The following is a 19,212-nucleotide window of genomic DNA, read 5'->3' on the forward strand; positions in this document are numbered from 1 at the left end:
CAAGTTCTGATAAGAGTCAGGCCACAGACAAAAGGCACAGTTTTATCATCACCATTCCAATATCTTGGTTTCATGCTCCAAACCTAAACTTCTCTTTTTATACCAAAAGGCTGTTTCAGTGAATAACTGCCTGTAACACCTCTGAGCAATAAGCCAGGAGAGCTGAGTACTTATGTAGAGGAAATGAAATTGAAAGCAGTCATTCATTCCCTGCAAGAATTCTGCCACCCTAAAACCTGTATTCTCAGCTCCAAGTCATGCCTTGACATACCAAGAAGAGGAAAAAAGCTAAAGCATATCTAGAAGGGATTGAAAGGAAAAGGAGAGAAAAGTTAAGAGACATTCATGCTGTTTTCCATACCTGTAGAATCAATTCATAGTTCTGTATAATGTTCATTTATGTGAAAAAAAACCAACCAATCAAAAAGAAAAAAAAAGGCAAAAGTTAATCTTTGAAGCCAAGCATCAAACAAACAAAACTGTGTAAACAAGGACTCATTTATAAACTTAAATAGGATGAGGCATGCAGACAAATGACATCTCTATTACAATTGTTTAAGTGGAAAAAATAAACACATTTCAAACTCAAAAGTAATTTCTCAGATGAACTTTTTAGAGTGGAGTTTCTGTAATATTGTCTTCCTTGTTCATTTAAACCAGGCTCAGAGGTTCCTTTAGACCAGACTCAAACTTGAATGTACAGCACCTGAAACAGTTCTTTCCACCTCCATAACAAATAATATAAATGTACCCTCATTGCCTAAATGTAGTTCAATCAGCTGGGGAAAAATCTGCTCTCTGGGTAACAGAGCAAAAATCTCTCCCATGAGCCAGACCATCAAGAACATAGAGTTTGGTATTCAATAGTAATAAACTCTGTTGGCCACCAAGTCTGATTTTACTCACCCTCTGCTCTCTGGACTGTCCTGAAGTCTGTGATTTTGCTGACAGTTTTAACTGTTCTTCCAATTTTTGAATTTCCTGCTGAAAATCATCGCGTTCGTGTTCCCTTTCTATGGCTTGTTCCTGTAAACCCAGGCAGAGAGAATCAAAATATTTTTGAAGATTGCATTACAATCTTGAGTACAAGAATAATTGGGTTTTGTTTTTGTGGTGAAGAAACTGTTAATTTAAAAAATAATTATAATTTAATTATAATCTTATAATTAATAATTAATCAGGACTACCTTCTAGTAGTCCTGAAAGCATATCTATAGTGACAGGGAAATAAAATAAAGAGAAAGCATCTTTTTGACTACAACATACATGTAAAGTACAATTATCATTTAATAAAAAGGAAAAATTACCCTGCAATACTACAAAAACTGAACTGAAAAAATTAACTTTGTTTTTTCTTTAATGAGACTAGTACACTAAGGTCTTATTTTCAACCAAAACTGAAAATAAAGTCCATTTTGGGAGCCACCTTGCATGTCTCAAACCAGAATTGAGAATTTACCACCTCCAAACCCATGGAAATGTCTCTTACTCACATCCATGAACTGTCGCTGGTTTTTGAGCTGCTTTTCAAGCACTTCAATTTGCTGTTTTAATTCAGTAATCTCCAGTAACTTTGTAGCCAGGTCTTGGTTACTTTGCACCTGCTCCTCCAGTTCCACCTCCAACACCTTCATCTGAGAGCGTAGGTTGGAATGGTCCTTCTCTGCCTGACACTGAAGCTCAAGTTTCTCCTTTGACAAAAATTCTACTTCCTTGAGAAGACCTGAGTAAGAACACAAAAATCATAAAAGCTGTCAGTGAAGGGTAAAAAAGTCAAGTATTTCAGATGAGATTACATTTGAGTATTTTGGACAGCATCAAAACAAATAAAAATATTTATTCCTGAGGTAGGCTGTAAGAGACATCCTATACTGCTCTACCCTAAATCCTTGCCACCCTTCTGTCCCAAATCTCTCCTTAATCAAGAATTCTCAGTTCCTCTAAACTCTGATGCCAAGATCCTCCTGTCCCCATCCAACATCCAGTCTTGGGCTGGTTTCTCCATGGCTCCTGCCTTGTGCCATGCTGGATACTGCTGCTGCCCTCTGTACTGGTGAGGCAGCACCCAGAGCACCTTGCCAGTGGCCACTGGTGCCCAGCCTGACCCTGAAGCCAGCTGCTATGTAAAAACAAAGTTACTGCATTCCTCTGAACCTGAGTGGGGATTCAAACCCAGAGAAAAATCATGCTGACAGAAAATCAGTCCAGCTCTGAGGTTATCAAGGGAAGAAAACACCTGGGAAAAAGATGGCACATATTTTCCATGTGCAAAAAAAGAAATACCAAAAAGGGAAGTGTACACAGCTGAAATGGTTCAAGTTATCAAGAGTTAATTTACAGCTACAAATTGCATTTTCAATCAGATGGATGCACTGAATACACTGTTTAGGAGACCAAAATTGAAGACTTTACTGTGAACACTCTTGGACAAAAGCTACTTCCATTGTGAATATAGTTAATAACCTGAGCAGGAAAAGAAACCTGTCTATTTTGTATCAAAGCAAGGTCCTGCAAGAGCTTCTGATTTTACTTTTCACATGTTCTATTACTTACCTCAAATGTTTTTGGTGACAAGTTAAAGCTAAGTCTGTGATGCAACAACCTTAAGAAAAGATCCAGCCAAATTTCCAGAATGGACAATTACCTTTTTGAAGTATGACCAATATAATGCATGTGATTTCTGACATAATGTCATTACAAGCTGCTATTACAGAAAACTACCACTACCTACAACATTTTTTCTAGGGCTTCATTATCCACAGATATTTAATGACATTTCTAGACACTTGATACTAAGCAAAAAATGATTAATATTTCCATGTTCATGTATGAAAAGATAAGTGTGACAGGCTTGGAATAATGCAACAATAACCACAGTACACATTGGGGAAAATGTCACCACAGTGAGGATAATGGAAAACCATGTGAAGAGTCTGTGCCTTCACTGGCTCTGGAAATCAAAAAGCCAGACAAAGAGCAACAAGGAAAGTTTGGGACACAAACATGGACTACATGAGCTCCTGAGCTCCACAGCAATCCTGTTGTGGGTTACAGTTACACTCCAACTACATTTCACTCCAAGCACTAATTATAGCCTACATAATAACCACAGAGCAGTCACTGTGCCACACTCCCTACTTCTTATATTTTTAAATAATCACAAGTTCATTTGGTTGTGGATGTAACTCAGGCTCTGGCAGATGCATGAAGTGAAGGCTCTGCCCTAATTTCTCTCCCAGTCCCCTGGGAGCTGTATTGTACATATCTATTATCTGTATCACACAATGCAACAGAAAAAAACCCACAAAATCCAACAATATCTGAATTCTATTAGGACTTCCAATCCCAGCCACAGCTGCATGATAGAGTGTCTACTGCCAAGAGATGGGAATAATGTGAATAAAATAGCACTCTATAGTGTATTTACTAACACATGGTGCAGAGAGGAGGGCAAGGTCAGGTGCTAGAGATATTTATGATGATGGAGATATTTGGACACCCAAAGGAATTCAGACTGACTCTGAGAGAACAGAACTGGTATTTGGGAAAACAAGCACAAGAAATTTGCCTGCTATATCCTAACAAACAGTGATGGCTTCTTTAGCTTCCAGAAGAACACCAGTGCTTTATGAGGAACAAAATACTGATTAGATAACACCGACCTACGCAGTCACCTCTTCAGACAGAAATGTAAATTAATTGAAAAAAATAATCAGACAAGCAGATTTTACCTGCAATCAGCAGTATTTCATAGAAAGCAAGTATCAAATTTTGGCAACCTCTAAACTTTCTGACAAATTTTAAAAATTTTTTAAGCACATGTTCCCCAAGTGTATAAACAGAATTTCAAGCAACACACCAACAGATCGTCAGCTCACAGATTTGTTTCTTTGTAGAGACAAACCTATTTTATTAATGCTATTGCACATCATGCAATTCCCCTTGGGAAAGGCCCCAGCACACTCCTTCCCACTCCCCAGATCAGCAGCAAATGCCAAGCTCCATTCCAAAAGAGTTTTAATTAGCAAGGCCATTCTACTCACATTAGTACTCCACATGAAAAACAGGAGATGTCAGCTTTTCAAGGAATAAGCCCATGTCAATCAGCTCCAAGCAATATGATTTGTACTTATCACGTTTTCCACATACTACAAACAATTCCAAACCTGAGGAAAAGTACTACAGATGGCTGGGGTGGGGGAAAGGGGATGGATTTCAGGACTTGGCCCTTGCAGCAAAAGTACCTGTTCAAGTTCTAAGGAGCTGCTGGCAAGGGCTGGGCTGCAGCTCCTGGGAGAATGTCAATCCTAAAATACAACTCTGTTCTACAGCGGGCAGCAGCAAATTGCAGGACAGTGAGGTGGACACCAAAAATAGGTTAAATTAAAAATAGTGCTTGAGGGGGATCTGAATGGACAGAAGGAATAAAGATACAGTAATGGATAAGAAAGCTCAGTGCAGCTTTTGGACTCTAATAGGAATTTACCTACATAACTTTTTATTCACCTGAGTGATTTGGTTTACTCAGCTCACACTCTCTGGGGAAAAGAAAAAGTCCAGAAATAAGAGACAGTGAATATGCAAGAATCTATGAATATACACATGTGTATAAATAAAATGAATCTAAAAAACAGGAGAATTATATTTTGAGTAGACCATAAAAGCATGTCAACTATGAATTTATCAGATCTAAATGTTAGCCACTCAGGAGCTAAGTAGGCAAACTTCAGTTCAGGAGGATAAAGCATTTCACTTTCAATTTAGCGTCTAGAAATTTGATTACAGCACTTGACTTCCAAAATCAGTGTATAACTCTAAGGATCCTTCCTACTTATTTCTGGTTTCTTCTTTCATTTCTTTACTAGCCTTCCCTACCATTCTGCTTTTTATTTTTTCACTTTGACCTATCAATCCATTCAGTTACATTTCTTTCACCTCTCTTAGATGTCTTCAGCTCTTGCTGTACTTTTTTTCGCACAGTTTTACATCACCTCAAATATTTTTCTTTTTCCCCTCCCTTTAACTTAATTTACTCATTTTGACAGCTGACTTTGTATCACTAGAAGCTCACAGCCAGCTTGCAACATACCCCTTCCTCTAAAAAAAAATGAAGCTGGCAAAAACAAAGACAATGGCACAATGCACTTTAAGCCTGATGGCAGCAAAACATCTTTGTCACTTCAAATGGTCATTATTGAATTGAATATTCCTAATTTTCCATCACAGAAGTCACAGCTTTTTATGGCCAAGATAATTATAAACCCAGTAACCTGTCAGGCCTAATTATTAAGTACTATTCCTCATTGTTAAAATAAAAGTTATCAACTCATTCAGTCAGCGTTACAGCAACACAGCAAGAAAAAAAATCCACACTTGTCATTACAAACCTGAACCTTCTTTTTGTGCTACATTAGCAACAGGTGCTCCTGGAAATCAAAACACAGACACATTGACAAGATGAATAGGGAGGGCACTGTGATCCATTTTATCTTCTAGACCAACTAAAACACATATGGAATACAGAGAAGTGCATGGAATACACAGAGTGCCAGCCTTTAGGTATTTCATCTTTATTGTGCTCCAAAGCTCCTGAAGACCTTGATCCATGTCTGTAGAGCTTTCTGCCTTTACAGGAAGACCCTTCTCACCTGTGTACCAGTCTGAGCTGCTCATTAGGTCATAGAGCCAACCTCTGATCCATGACAGGGGGACACTGCAATGTGCCTTGAGTGAAGACAACTTTGTTTTAAGTTAAGAATGTTGTACTCTCTACTCACCAAGAATTGCCTGCTCCTGGGTGAGCTCCTGGAAGCGTTCCCTCATGTTCTCCAGCTCCACAACAAGGCGACGCTCAGATTCCTCTTTCAGGTTTAAGGCCTCTTCCAATGCAGCTTTTTCTGCAACGTAGCCTTCAATAATGCCTGGAAGCCAAGTAAGAATGCAAATAAAGCCATAGACAAACTCATCCACTGGGAAAAAGCAGCTTGAAAACATGACTAAATTTTTGCCAAACAATGGAAGGTGACATAAAAAGGAGGAAGTAAAAGTTGATTTATCTTTATACTGTAGCTAGGCTTTTGACTACCTTAAGGAATAAAACATACTAGTTAATGTATTCTAAGATTATCAAGATTTTATGAGGATGACACATGACGAAATCTCTAAATCTGCAGGATTCAAACGGGGATCATTAAGCTTTGATGGCCTGGGATGAGCTTCCAACACATCCTCTGCTAAGAGCTGATGTTTCAAGAAACCATCTCCAGAAAGTAAGATCAAATGTTAGATTTAGAGCCCAAGAAATACAGGAAACAGAAATAATATGATAAATGTAGGGAGGAACAAGCTGTGAGAAAATGACACTGCAATCCATTTCCTACCCTCTGCCTTATGGAGCTCCAGTGCCAGCTGGTTCTTGGCCTCACTCTCCTCACTGAGGCACTCCATCAGCTCCTGGTGCTGGCTCACCACCTGCGCCGTCTCGCGATTGCGGCGGCTGAACTCCTCCTCAAACTGAGCATGGTTTTCATGCATCTTCTCCAGCTGCAAGCCAATAATTGCCCCAGCATCAGACCTCAGATGCAAGGTAATAATACTAGAGACATTGCAACAAAACTCCCAAATTTTTATTAAAATTTATGCATTAAGTTCCAAGTTTTGAACTTTCATTTTAGTACTAAGCTGACTTTACCCAACACCTCTGGACACTTGGGTGAATCCCTGTGCTTACATAGCAGTATTTTTGCCACAAGTCTTGCTTAGGAACCTAAGTTTCTTCACTGTGCATAAAAAGAAATACCTCCCCGTCACAGACATGTTTTATGAAAAATTCTTTCCTTAGGATTTTTTCTCCTGAGAAGCTGAGAGGCCTCAGAAACAAAATATAAACAATGGTTATCTGCTGCTGTGGAATGCAACAGGTGCATCTGTGATTGGTCTCATGTGGCTGTTTTTAATTAATGGCCAATCACAGTGAGCTGGCTCAGACTCTCTGTCCAAGACACAAGCCTTTGTTATTCATTCTTTTTTACTCTTAGCTAGCCTTCTGATGAAATCCTTTCTTCTATTCTTTTAGCATAGTTTTAATATAATATAGACAATAAAATAATAAATCAAGCCTTCTGAAACATGGAGTCATCCTCATCTCTTCCCTCATCCTCGGACCCCTGTGAACACTGTCACACCTCCCTATTGGCTAAACTGCTTAGCTTGACACTTGCTGAGCCACTTAAAATTCAAAGCATCCTTACACTTAAATTCTTCAATAGATTCAGTCATGTCTAATAGACAGTGAAGTCCAAATATCATCAGGTTTCCAAGGAACACCCCCAGCAAGCAAAGCATGCTGGATCACAGCTGATGAGGGTCACCTAGAACCCAGATCTGCCATGGCTTGGGCAAGTACTTTAAGCACAAGTTAGCTATGTATCAGTGGAAGCATCATCAGTACCTAAAAGGAAATGTATGCACCTCATTCTAGGAGGGGTTTTTGAAGATGGTGAATATAAATTTCACACAGACACATCTCTGGGTTTCCCAAAATACCTAATGAGTAGGGTAATTTCAGACATGTTTTTCCCCTTCCCATCTTCTCTTCAATTAGGGACTTCCTTACCCAACAAACTAATTACTGTCACACTAAGTTAAATCCTCAGATGCATACAGCGCTTGTGAATCTACCCCAGATGTGCAGTTTAGACATAGCAAAAGTCAGTATGGAAATAGTGCGTCTCCTTTTGCCACAATTAAAGCAGCATATCATTACAAGGACATTTGTTTGCTGCTATCTACATATTGCCCAAGCATTTTGACATGGGACTGAGTTTTCCTGAACCTACTTATCAGTTTTGAAAAGGCATCAATGAGAAGTGTGATAAAAGACTCTCAAAAAAACTCCTGGTCTCCTGAAGTTACCAAATGAATTTAAATACCAGTTTAAATTTACTTAAGGTGACCAATCTATTGCCCTCCCACAGGATCTGTTAAAAGGTTAAAAATGCAGCCTGAAAACTGAATTCACATTTCCAGTGTTATACGCAAAACTATGGAATGGTTTGATTTGAAAGGGACCTTTAAAGACCAGTTAGTTCCAAACCCCTGCCCTGAGCAGGGACATCTCCCACCAGACTAGGTCAACTCTAAATCACTTTTAAAAGATGAAAAGCTTTACTTGTTTAGTTGACTCTGTAACCAGTTCCAGAAGTCTCTCCACTGCAGTGCGCAAACGATGACAAATTTTCAGTATCGCTTCTTCACTTTCACACGCCAATTCTGGCTTTGCAAAAACGCTTTCACATAAGTATTGGCTCAACTCAGACACCTCACCAGTCCCTGGAGACAGCTGGTTGTCTTCTGTGAGAGTCTCATCAAGCAGCTCCTCTACTGCAAACAAGGAAGCTATTGGGAAACACAGAAGAGTGACAGCTGGCCACAAAAGTGGTCACACAGATGACTGACATCAGGCAGCGACATGGTCCTGGACATGCACCACAAGATGAACACTGAACTGTTGATGTGTCCAAGTTATGAAAAATCATGAGGGTTTTCCACAAGGTTTGGCAATCTTGTGCTGTACAACACAGGAACTCTGCATTCACCAAGTCCATCTTTCCTGCCCCATGATCTAGCCAAGCTTTTCAAACAACATTATAGGTAGCTGCACTACTAAAAGAATTAAACTGAGAGAACACTGGTAGACACTATCTTAACTGTGGACCTGCTTTGAAAAACACAAACATTGCAAAAAGAGATATTCTCATCCATACAACAGGCAGTTTTCAAGAATACAATATCTACATCCATGTTTGGTGATTTGTACTCACCCTTTTCTAGGTGATGGTTTTCTTTGGCTTTGAAATACTGCATGAATCCCATTTCTTCCATCATACTCTGAGCTTCTTTAGAATCTCCAGAAGCCAGACTGTCATCAAGGCAAAGCCCAATCTTGCTACAGATAAGGTCCTCAATAACTACTGTGGCCTTCACCACTTCCATCAGCAGTTTCAAAACGTGCTGATAAGACTCACGCAGTTTTTCCCTAGAACAAAAACATATTGAACATTTGAAAAATTGCACACACTTGATTTGGAAGACACTTCGAACCTACTCTAAGCCTGACAGTCTAAAATGGGTATCTGCCATGGTTGGGCAGTTACCAGTGAAGATCACTCAGATGACTCACAAAAACCAGGTCATTTTTAAAGAGCTGGCATGGCTGATGCCTTGTGCAGGCTGAACGAGAGCAGATGCTGGGCAGAGTTAAAGAATAAAGTAGGGATTTACTAATAGGCCTCAATGGATCCACCTTGGGCAGCACAAGAGCCCAGCCAGGGCTACATCCAAAATGGACCAAAATGGTCACAAAATGGACAACTGGTCACGGGGTCTCTCACTTTTACAAGTTCTGGTCCATTTGCATATTGGAGATAATTGTCCAGTTACAGCTTTAGGTCATGAAGTGCCATCCTTGTTTTTCTCTCTTCAGTCCATGTTGTCTCTGCTCTTGGGCATGAAATTTGGATCATTTGTCCTTGGTCCTCAGCTAGAGAAGGAATTGTTTTGTCTCCCTACTCTGTGAAGAGAGCTCACCATCCCCTAATATGAAGCTCAGACCCACACACTAAAGCAGCACAGAACCTGAAAAATATAAAAGCTAAAACTTCAGGCATCACAGCAAAACACCTTTGTCATCTCCACAGGCAGATCACACTACAGTCATAAACATCTCAGCCTTTCATACCTGTGGAAGCACCAGCAAGGAAGACACTACTACAGCAGGAGGAGCAAGGAGTCTACTACTACAGTAGCAGTGACATCAAACAACTAGAGGGTGTTCTGGCAGACCTGACAACAAAACTTCTATTTATGAAAATGTTTCTATTCTATCTATTTCTATTTATGAAATTATTTTAGTTTAAGATTAACACTAAGCCAGTTTCTGAAAGATGAGAGAGGGAATTCTAGAAGCTTATTCAACATGACAGCTTCTCTAATCCCCATGACATGTCAAACCAATCCACTCCATCTGAAAGCCTCTTGGTCACAGACCCTCTCTCCATTTTTTTAGATTTGTCCAAGACTAGAGACAGGAGAAACCCCAAAACACCAAGGTCTTCATTACGCTGAAAGAAAAAGAGCAAGACAAAACCCAACTTGCTCTTAATGTCAGAATAGGTTGATAATATAAAAAACCCTCAAAATAATTTGCAAATAAAAGCAATATATCATTCTCCAACACTATTGTGAGCTGGCTTAATTTTGCCTACTTATTGATTTCTTTAAGAGAAGTAGGAAAACAAGCAAATAGAAAAGCACTAAGCATTATGTTACCAAAGATGAACAAACCTTTCCTCCTTGGAGTGCTCAATATCAGACCTCAGCAAGGCCAGCAAATTTTCTCCTTCTTGGTTTTCCCTGCCCTGCCACTGAAGGAGTGTCTTCAGTTCAGACTTGGTCTCCTCTATTTCATGCTTGAAAGAGGCCACTTCCTTTTCCAGCTGTGGAAGTACAGTGAAAACACAACAGAGTCAACAATTTCACCTCAACTTTGCTTTATAAACTCTACTTGAAAATGAGTTTCTAGAAAAATTACTTCTCTCCTTATATTTATTTTTTCAGATGATATCTATATCAGATTAAAACATATGACTATACATAAGTAAAAATACCTATTTGTATGTGTATACCTACCCCACCTCCAGATTTTGCTGCCAAACAAATTACTGCCATTGTCAGAAACTCTGTCTCATCAGTAAACTAGGAAATAAGTCAAAGTATCTATTTGGGAGAAAACTACCAAGAGAGAAAAGCATTCTGTGCCCATACCAACATCCTCAACCCTCACCAAGTCTACAAGAAGAGCTTGAAAGAGTAAAGCATTCCCAGTCAGGAAATTCTCAGTGTTACTGTTTCCCCCTAGTCTAACATACCACAAGAATTATACCTTCAATCTCTACACACATTGAGGCAGAGAGCCGTATGCAAAAATACAACCCTAAAAGCACATTTAAAATCTAGTTTTAAAGTATCTTCTCCCTACCTGGTTAATTATTGCTGCTCTTTCCTGCAGCTGGGCTGACAACATTTCTTGTTCCTTTTGGTGAGCAGCCTGTGCCTTCTCCCTCTCCTGAATCAACATCTGCTCCTGGTCATGTAGTGATGCCTTCTTTTCAGCTTCAAATTCTTCCTGCAGAAACCACATATACTTGGATTTACTGAGAGAAGAAAAACCAAACACCACCACCATCCTCCAAAAAAACCTCAAACAGCCCCTGTATTTTTTCTGTATTGTTTAGAAGCACACATTTTGCCTCTCAGAATATAAGCAGTAACTTAGACATCAACACCTCCAAACAACAAAATTATGCTGAAACTGTGATCAAAATCAAAAATAGTGTGGCCAGCAGAGCCAGGGCAGTGACTGTCCCTCTGTACTCAGCACTGATGAGGCACAATTTTATCTATGAACACCAATACACTCCAATGTGATGGCCACCTATTTTTGCATTGGCAAGTCAAGAAAATAGTTTTTCCCCATGGCAAGAAATAAGATTTCAGAGCAGAAGACCTGCAGTCTACCAAGATGACATGGATCCTTTGCAGAAGACTGAGCCAGTCTGTGTCCAATGCACTTAGGAAGATAAAAATGGGCTGACACAAAGGTTCCTTGTGTCCTTCCTTCTAGGTGCCTTGACCTAGAAAATGGCATTTGTGGACAAAATCTCTTAAGCAGCCTGCTTGTTCTTCTCAGAAACACTTAAGAGAGCACAGACAGCAATTTTGAATACCTCAAATCTGCCAGGGAGGCAGAGGGAAGAAACCAAGGGAACAGGCTGGCATGAAGAGAACTGCACAAGCAGCACAGGGGAGTGGGAAGGGAAAGGCTTGCTGTAAAAATCTGTATCAGCCCACAGCACAGCTCAGTCTGACACTGCAAGGAGATCCAGCCACTCTCTTCTGGGACAAAACACTGGTTAGCAAGTACATGAGGCAAAAAACCCTGAATCCACAGACAGCTGCAACAGCAAGTGAAATTTCTGGTGTTGCAAATGCTAATTAAGGCAGCATAAGAGAAAAAAGCAGGGATCATTTCTGGAGTTTCTGCATAACCCTCAGTCCAGTCCCAGCTTCTGGGGTTCAGCTGAGGACAGCAGTGCCAAATATACCTGCAGCAGCTTTTCAGGACACACTTGTGCCCTCTGCTTCCAAAGACAGCTGCACCAAGTAGAGAGAGGTCAAACACTGATCAGGACTACACAGAGGGCCAGAGGCAGGAAACATTGAAAATGCTTATCATGATGTTTATCATGAAAGCAGAGAGTAACAGCAGAGTTACCAACAAAGTACCTCACATACAGAGTTGATTGTCATCACACAGTTGGTAAAAGCTTAGATAATACTGAATATTTTGCCACATAGACACAGTGTGTGCAGTAGATGTGGGATGATTGAAGGGCACAGTCTCTGCAGACACTAAGAAGCAAAAGTCTCAAATGACCAACTGAACATGTACACAAGGAAAGGTGCTTAGAGCATGCTCCACTGATTGTTTTGGTTTTGGCAGAAGGACACTTCACATGCTGTTCAGGACTTGAAGACAACCCTGAGGTAAAGACAATGGCTCACAGAATACTGCTTGATTTCCAATGCTGTTTTTCTAGTTCTAACATTGTGAAGCATGGGAGAGATCTCGCTCAGACTCCATTTTAGAGGCTGAAGAACAAAAATCTTACACCAAATGCTCTTTTTTCACTAAAACACACTCCCAGAGCTTACTCAGAAGAGCATTTTCACCAGAGCCTACCTTCAGCTGTGCAATCTGCTGTTCCAGCAGCAACTCTGACTGACACTTCAACAGCTCAATCTCCTCCTGGAACTGGAGCTGCTGCTTCAATTTTACCTCCTCAAATTGAGCCAGAAGAGCTGTTCTCACAGATTTTACTTCAGAGGCTGATGCAGAAGCATACAGCTGCAGACAAGGAAGGAATATAAAATATTTTTGCCACAGTGTTAGAATTAAGGAAAAATACAACCAAGTCCATCATGCTAAACCAAATTCTGAAGGGTACATTCACAATCCTCAAGGTCATACAGGGCTGCTGTCTGTCACCATGCTGAGTATAGAAAAAAAAGCAGTTGATAAAAATAGATAAGCAAGCAGGCATTGGGTATCAAGTATCTCCTGTATTCATGAGACCATCAGGTCAGACTAACAAAGTATTCCTGACTTAGTCTTTCCAACAGACACTGCTCTAAAAGAAATTAAAAAAATAGGGGAAACTGGGGGGGAGAAACACAGGGAGAGCATATTTTGTTAAGATGTGATTTCCCTTACTCAAATGGGAGCAAGCATTACACATCTCTAATGCAATTGTCCTGGGATACAATAATGAAAGGTTTGAGACATTTTTGGTCATCTAGGGGTCTTTTCCTACTGTTTTCTCTAAGTCACTGCAGTCATCAGAACACAAATCCTGTTTCTAGGATGATGTGCTTGAAGACCAAATGACCTAGAGAACCTCCCAGAAAACTAATGTAACTTCCTCCCCAGGCAATCTCTTCTTTTTAAATTATTTAAGAATTATTAGGAACATTATCAAATTTTCCATTTAGTAAGTGAAAAAGCACAAGTTAGTAATATTTTAACTTAATGTATTCTGTGGTTCTAGCTGGATAAAACTCATTTTGTTTGTGACTTTTCCTACTATAGGAGTGTAATATAACACCAGTGGGTCCTTGCATCTGCACAAGTCACATTGTGTCTTCTTATTGTTAGCACTGTTCAAAAAATATTCCAAAACCATCTAGATGTACAGTCTTATTTCTAAGTTGAATAAAATGGAAATTTTTTAATGGTAAAACATGGATTGTTTTGGGTTTAGGTATTAGCAGCATTCTGACCTCTTGCTCTCGTTCATGCTGAGCTTTTAGTTTCCCCAGTTCTTCTTCCAGCTCCTTGGAGAACTGTTCCTTATGTTTGCTAATATCTGCCTCATGAAGCTCCTGAAGCTCCTGGAGTGCTTTCCTGTGCCTCTCCTCCATCTGCAACACTTGCTCACGTAACAGATCCAGAGCCAGACGTTTTTCCTCTTCCAGCAACTGCCTTTGGTTTCGAAGAGCTGTGTTCAGATCATCCTGTGTAAGCAGTAATTTAAAAAAGGGCAGGGAAAAAAAGAAGTACAATTAACTTTGCAACCCCTTTGTCAAGCACATGTCCTGCAGTATCAAGGCTTTTAAAATAAACAGGAACAATATTGTTTCATGAAGGATGAGCATACATATATATACATACTCTCTAAAACATTTAAATGGGTTTATTTTTCTTACCTAGCAAAAGTTCTGTAAATCCTTCCTTATTTGGAAGAATCTTTAGATTCCTAGAGATGTGACTTAAACTCCAGAATTGAATTGACTTTGGTCTAATCACTTTCTGAAGAATTACACAACAGCTCTACCAGGGAGAGAAGGTCTGAGCCACAAAATGGAGATCCTCCAATTTTAAACACATTAAAAGACACACCTCATTTGTGCCTTTTCCACAAATGATATAGAAAATTCGTTAGGCTGAGCATTTGAGGCAGGAATCTACAGATGGATTTGATTTTCAGCTGGGGTTTCCTGTTTCAGCTCATAATATGGCCCCACACAATGTGTCAGTGCTGGCACAAAGAGGTTGTGAAAAAATCCCCTGGGAGCAAAGGAAAAGCTGATCCCACACAATATGTCCTGAAATTTCACCTCCTATGCCAGGTTTTCTTTCTCACTCACCTTATGAGCTTCTTCTGCTTCAAGAGCCATGGTTTTAAGCTTTTCCATATTAGCAGTAGCCAGCTCAATTTTCAAATTATTTTGGGACAGCTGAAGTTCTTCAGCATGCTTCAATTTCAGCATCTCAATCTCCCGAAGCAGCTGTGCCTGATGGATTTTATCCTGCTCTTGGAGCTGCTCCCTGTGCTGCAGCTGTAGCTTCTGCAGAGCCCTACAGTGCTCATCTCTTATGGTCTGAATTTCAGATAGGTAGGAAGACTCCAAGGAATCCAGATTTGATAAGTGTTTAACCTCCAGCTCATCGATTTGGGCCTGATGCTTTGCCTGTAGTTCAGCAACACAACTTTCAAGCTGAATCTGCTGTTTGCTTTCCAGTGTAGATTTAAGTGTCTCAATTTCAGCTTGGTGTTTTGCCTGCAAATCCGCTGTCAAAGACAAAATCTGCTGCTTATGCTTCTCCTCTAACTGCTGACTTTGGAGTTCCAGCTCATCCACATGTTTCTCTTTCAGCTTTTGGAGAAGAATCTCTTGCTCAGTCGTGAATTTCTGAGTCATTGCTTTGTGCTCCTCCATAAACCTGTATTATTTCCAAGAAAGTTAAGAAAATATTGTCAAAAAAGTAATTTTTTTTTAAAATAATTGAGCTAATAAATAATAGCCCAAGGAAAATAAATAGACCTCACTTAGTTTCCACAAATTTTACTTCATGCTTCAAATGCTGAACTAAATTCAAAGCAAACCACAATGATGATTTCATAGCCACATAATTAAAGGTTTCTGCAATGTCACTTGGGAGAAGCTGGTTATTACTACAGAAACTGGCATCTCTATTAACTTACAAACACAAAGAAATATATTTGAGAAGTAGCAATGTATACACCATGAGATACTGTCATGGCAGTACATCTCAAATGTGTTGTGTGCAAATAAATGAACTGTCATAACCAACACCTCTATAAACATCTGGTAAAGACAGACATACAACCACTGTGGAGGTCTATGTGGGACAGCTGGGGGCTCCTCCAAACCCAGCTGAGTTCTGCCTAAAGCTTGATGCAGAAAATTTAGTATCTGCATTTTACTGCAATCAGTGACTACAGTATTTTAGCATGCAGACACGAATAACTAAAAATCCCAGTTATCTAAAAGTTAAGTTGCTGCTCTCAGTGCTTTCTTACAGTCAATTATTTCTCCAGTCTTGTTCTCTGAACATATTTTTGGGGAGGGAAGAAGGGAAATTTGAAGCAATGCATTCAAATACCAACAAGTGGTTGTTTACTTAATTCACTTGAAACAACAGGTGTAGGAAGGGGAAGAAAAACAGGAGTTCCAGGCATCTAACCAGAACTAAGAATACCAAAGGGGGCCCCATCAACCTCAGCATTCAATGGTTAGCACAAGCTTAATTCACCAGGAAAAGCTTGTTGACTTTGATTCCAATTGTTTAAAAACATTTAGAGATTTTTTCCACTTATATATCCTATTACACTTCTCTTTGAAGGCTGGTATTTGATTTCCACCTTTGTTGCACTCCTAGCAGGCAAAACTTGACTACATTTTATTTGCTAGACTAGATAAAATGCCTTTACAGATAGTGCCATCAAGTGACAACCTTGCACTATCACTCATGAAGTCTAAAGACAAAGCAGCTCTAACAATGAGGGAAGTTCTAAGGGAAACTTACTTGTTTTGTGCTTCCAGGAGTTTCAGTGCACATTCTTCCTGCAGGCAGAGTGTGGCCTTTTCCATTTCTTTTGCCATGAGGGCTTTGGCTGCCTCCAGGTCAGCTTCATATTGCTGCTGAGCTTTCTGCACAGCCTGGGCACCTGCAAGGCTGTCCTCCAGCTGCTGCAAGTTGTTTTGCTGCTCCTTCACCAGCTTCTCCAGCTCCAGAATTTTGGCAGCTTGCTGATCTTGAAGTTGAATCATTTCAGCTTCACGGAGTTCAAACTGTTTTTGTAAGTTCTGCTTCTCAGATTCTGCTCTGGTTTGCAGTTCTGTGTGCAATAGTGCTAACTTCTCTTCTGCTAGGATTCTCTGGGCCTCACTTTCACATTGCCATTTCTTCTCTTTTTCTTTGTACATAGTCTCTATTTTCTGGACTTCTTCTCTTAATTCCTTTCTGTGATCCTCAGCAATTTTATATTTTACCTGTGAAGACAATTATTCCAAAGAAAAAAGAATAAACCACCAAAACCAAATTGAAGTGTGTGAGCACTCCCAGGCATTTAAGGTCTTGAAAAGATTAAATTCTTGTATTGAACTACTCGTTCCTAATGAAAGTAAGGCTGAAATGACCATTTATAAACTGACATGGATTAAATTCAATGCTTTATTAATAATTAATTTGGGTTATGAAGATAAGAAAAAATTAAGGCAGAAATCTAGAATTAATATGGTACTCTATGTTGATTTCTCTTGAGGTCACTTTTCAGGAGTTCAACTTATACAGCTATGGGCATCTTAGGTGTTTATATTAGGCATGAATAAAAACTTTTAAACTTCTTTTAAAAGCCACATAAACATATAGCACAAAAACAGAAGCCAAAGCAGCAAATGATTGCTCCATCAGAGAAAGCAAAAAAAGACTCTCTCTGGCTTTCTCCAACAGTTGATAAGCCTGGAAAAAGATACATATCATATATTCATGCCTCTTTAAAGAGGGTGGAAAGGAGGACTTGATAAATAAGAGCTTCACCAATCTAATTCTCATAAGCATTCAAATATGGAGCGATTTAAGCAATCAATTAACATTTATTCCAAGTTTATCCTCAGCTGGAGCAGCTGATTTAACATGTAAGAGTGACGTTACCATGTATGACTGCCTCAACTCCCAAACTGTGAGGTACAAGAGACACCCCAGAACAGAAGTGTATTCCAACATTTATGTCTATCCAGACAAGTCCATTTAAAGCTTTAGCTGCTATCCCCAAACCAGGGACTTTGAAATTCAAGTGCTGCTTCTCCCTCCCTTGGCCTTCCCACCAGGCTGGAGCTTGCCCAACTCTACACAAAACATTTCTGCAGTACAAATTACCTTCTCCATTTCTTCTTTCAGATGCTTTTCATTCTGCTCAGAACAATCTTTTTGTTTTGTAAGCTCCTCCTTTAAGTGCCTTATTTCCTCTGAGAGCTCTGCAATGTGCTGTTGCTCAGAGTTGAGGAGAGCAAGCTTGGCTTGGTGCTCTTCCTCCAGCACAGACACTCGCTCAGCCACCTCCACCTCAACCTGGCGTGCTACATCTTGAACACTCTGCAGACACAGTTTGGTGATTTCTGGAAAGAAAAACAAAAAATCCAAGTCACACAATAAAATGACATGCTGGAATTTATTTTAACAGCTCCTATTGAAGCATAGAAATAAAGCTGAATGGTTTTGGCTCTGCAATTTATCAGTAACCAAGTTAAATACAGGACAAGGAGAACCCCTTAGCTGGATGATTTTATACTCTGTTCCATTTTATCACCACCCTGGGAATTCACCAGTATTAACATACACAGAATAGTCATAAAACCTGTGGCAGGACCTCCCTCCTTATCTGCAGCTGCCAGAGAGGCAGAACTTCTTTCTGGGCAACGTAATGGCAGATTTATGGAAGTTTTATCTCCTCTTTTTGCACATCATATTTATACAAGGCACTTCCCCAGAAGTCAGATGGGACAAATCTCTGAACATTCTAATTTAAGCAGTTTTGACATCCTCTCAAGTATTAAAAATAAATAATTGAAGAAATATAAGTGCAAATTAAAATAGCTCTACTAATCCTTTTAACCAACCTACTGTGGAACACAATTATAATCATCTGTGTTAAATTAGCTAACTAAATTTTTATTGTTAGTCCAAATGTTTGTATGACAGTGCCCTTCTAGGCATCCAAAATGAAACCTGATCAACTCCTTTTAGGAACTGCTCCCCAGTTCTAGTAGCTTTTACCATAGAGTAAGCAACTTCAGACAACCACATCTTCAGAAGTGACCTCAATGTGCCCACAAGTGCTCGATGAAAAGGGATTAACACATCTGTTAAATGTTCCCCAGAGTTTAGGGTAAACTAACCAGTTGCAAACTTCCTCAGATAAGCCTATTTTAAGAAAAATATATGCCACACAAGCAGCTTACTGTTTCCCTTCCCAGTCTGTCAGGCCATCTTACCTTTAGACTGTTGTTCTGAAAGTTGGGCATGGAGCTGCTCCAGTTCTAAACCATGCTTTCTTTTCAAGGCCTCAATTTCTGTGGCATATTTGTCTGACAGATCCATCTTCATTTTCATCAGGTCCTCTTTATACTGAAGTGCAAGGGAGGATCTCAAGGAATCCAATTCATGCCTGTGTTGTTCTGTAAGTTGTAGCTGCAGACAGGCAAGTTCTTCCTACAGAAATAAAGGGTTAGGAAGAGACCTTTAGCTTCTAAGAAACCACGATGAGAATCTTTCAATAAGAGAAAGCA

The 19,212-nt window shown here is 39.7% G+C and overlaps 1 protein-coding gene across 13 annotated transcripts in view; it reads right to left on the reverse strand.

Annotated features, from left to right (window-relative positions):
• Positions 1-19,212, reverse strand: part of PCNT (pericentrin) — a 69,470-nt gene that overhangs the window by 27,551 nt on the left and 22,707 nt on the right. For 9 of the 13 annotated variants that reach the window (XM_074548127.1, XM_074548135.1, XM_074548130.1 and 6 more), the window contains 15 exons: positions 18,919-19,135; positions 17,804-18,042; positions 16,451-16,917; positions 14,767-15,343; positions 13,900-14,133; positions 12,803-12,967; positions 11,039-11,185; positions 10,345-10,496; positions 8,823-9,037; positions 8,171-8,397; positions 6,381-6,543; positions 5,778-5,921; positions 1,494-1,723; positions 907-1,026; positions 362-382 (listed from right to left, as the gene is read on the reverse strand). In XM_074548127.1, coding sequence (XP_074404228.1) covers positions 362-382; positions 907-1,026; positions 1,494-1,723; positions 5,778-5,921; positions 6,381-6,543; positions 8,171-8,397; positions 8,823-9,037; positions 10,345-10,496; positions 11,039-11,185; positions 12,803-12,967; positions 13,900-14,133; positions 14,767-15,343; positions 16,451-16,917; positions 17,804-18,042; positions 18,919-19,135 — 3,318 coding nt within the window. The remainder of the gene's footprint in view (positions 1-361; positions 383-906; positions 1,027-1,493; positions 1,724-5,777; positions 5,922-6,380; positions 6,544-8,170; positions 8,398-8,822; positions 9,038-10,344; positions 10,497-11,038; positions 11,186-12,802; positions 12,968-13,899; positions 14,134-14,766; positions 15,344-16,450; positions 16,918-17,803; positions 18,043-18,918; positions 19,136-19,212) is intronic. The other 4 variants (XM_074548137.1, XM_074548134.1, XM_074548128.1 and 1 more) reach the window with 3 other exon arrangements.

The sequence above is a fragment of the Zonotrichia albicollis genome, chromosome 10 (genome assembly GCF_047830755.1).
Source record: "Zonotrichia albicollis isolate bZonAlb1 chromosome 10, bZonAlb1.hap1, whole genome shotgun sequence".
NCBI lineage: Eukaryota > Metazoa > Chordata > Aves > Passeriformes > Passerellidae > Zonotrichia > Zonotrichia albicollis.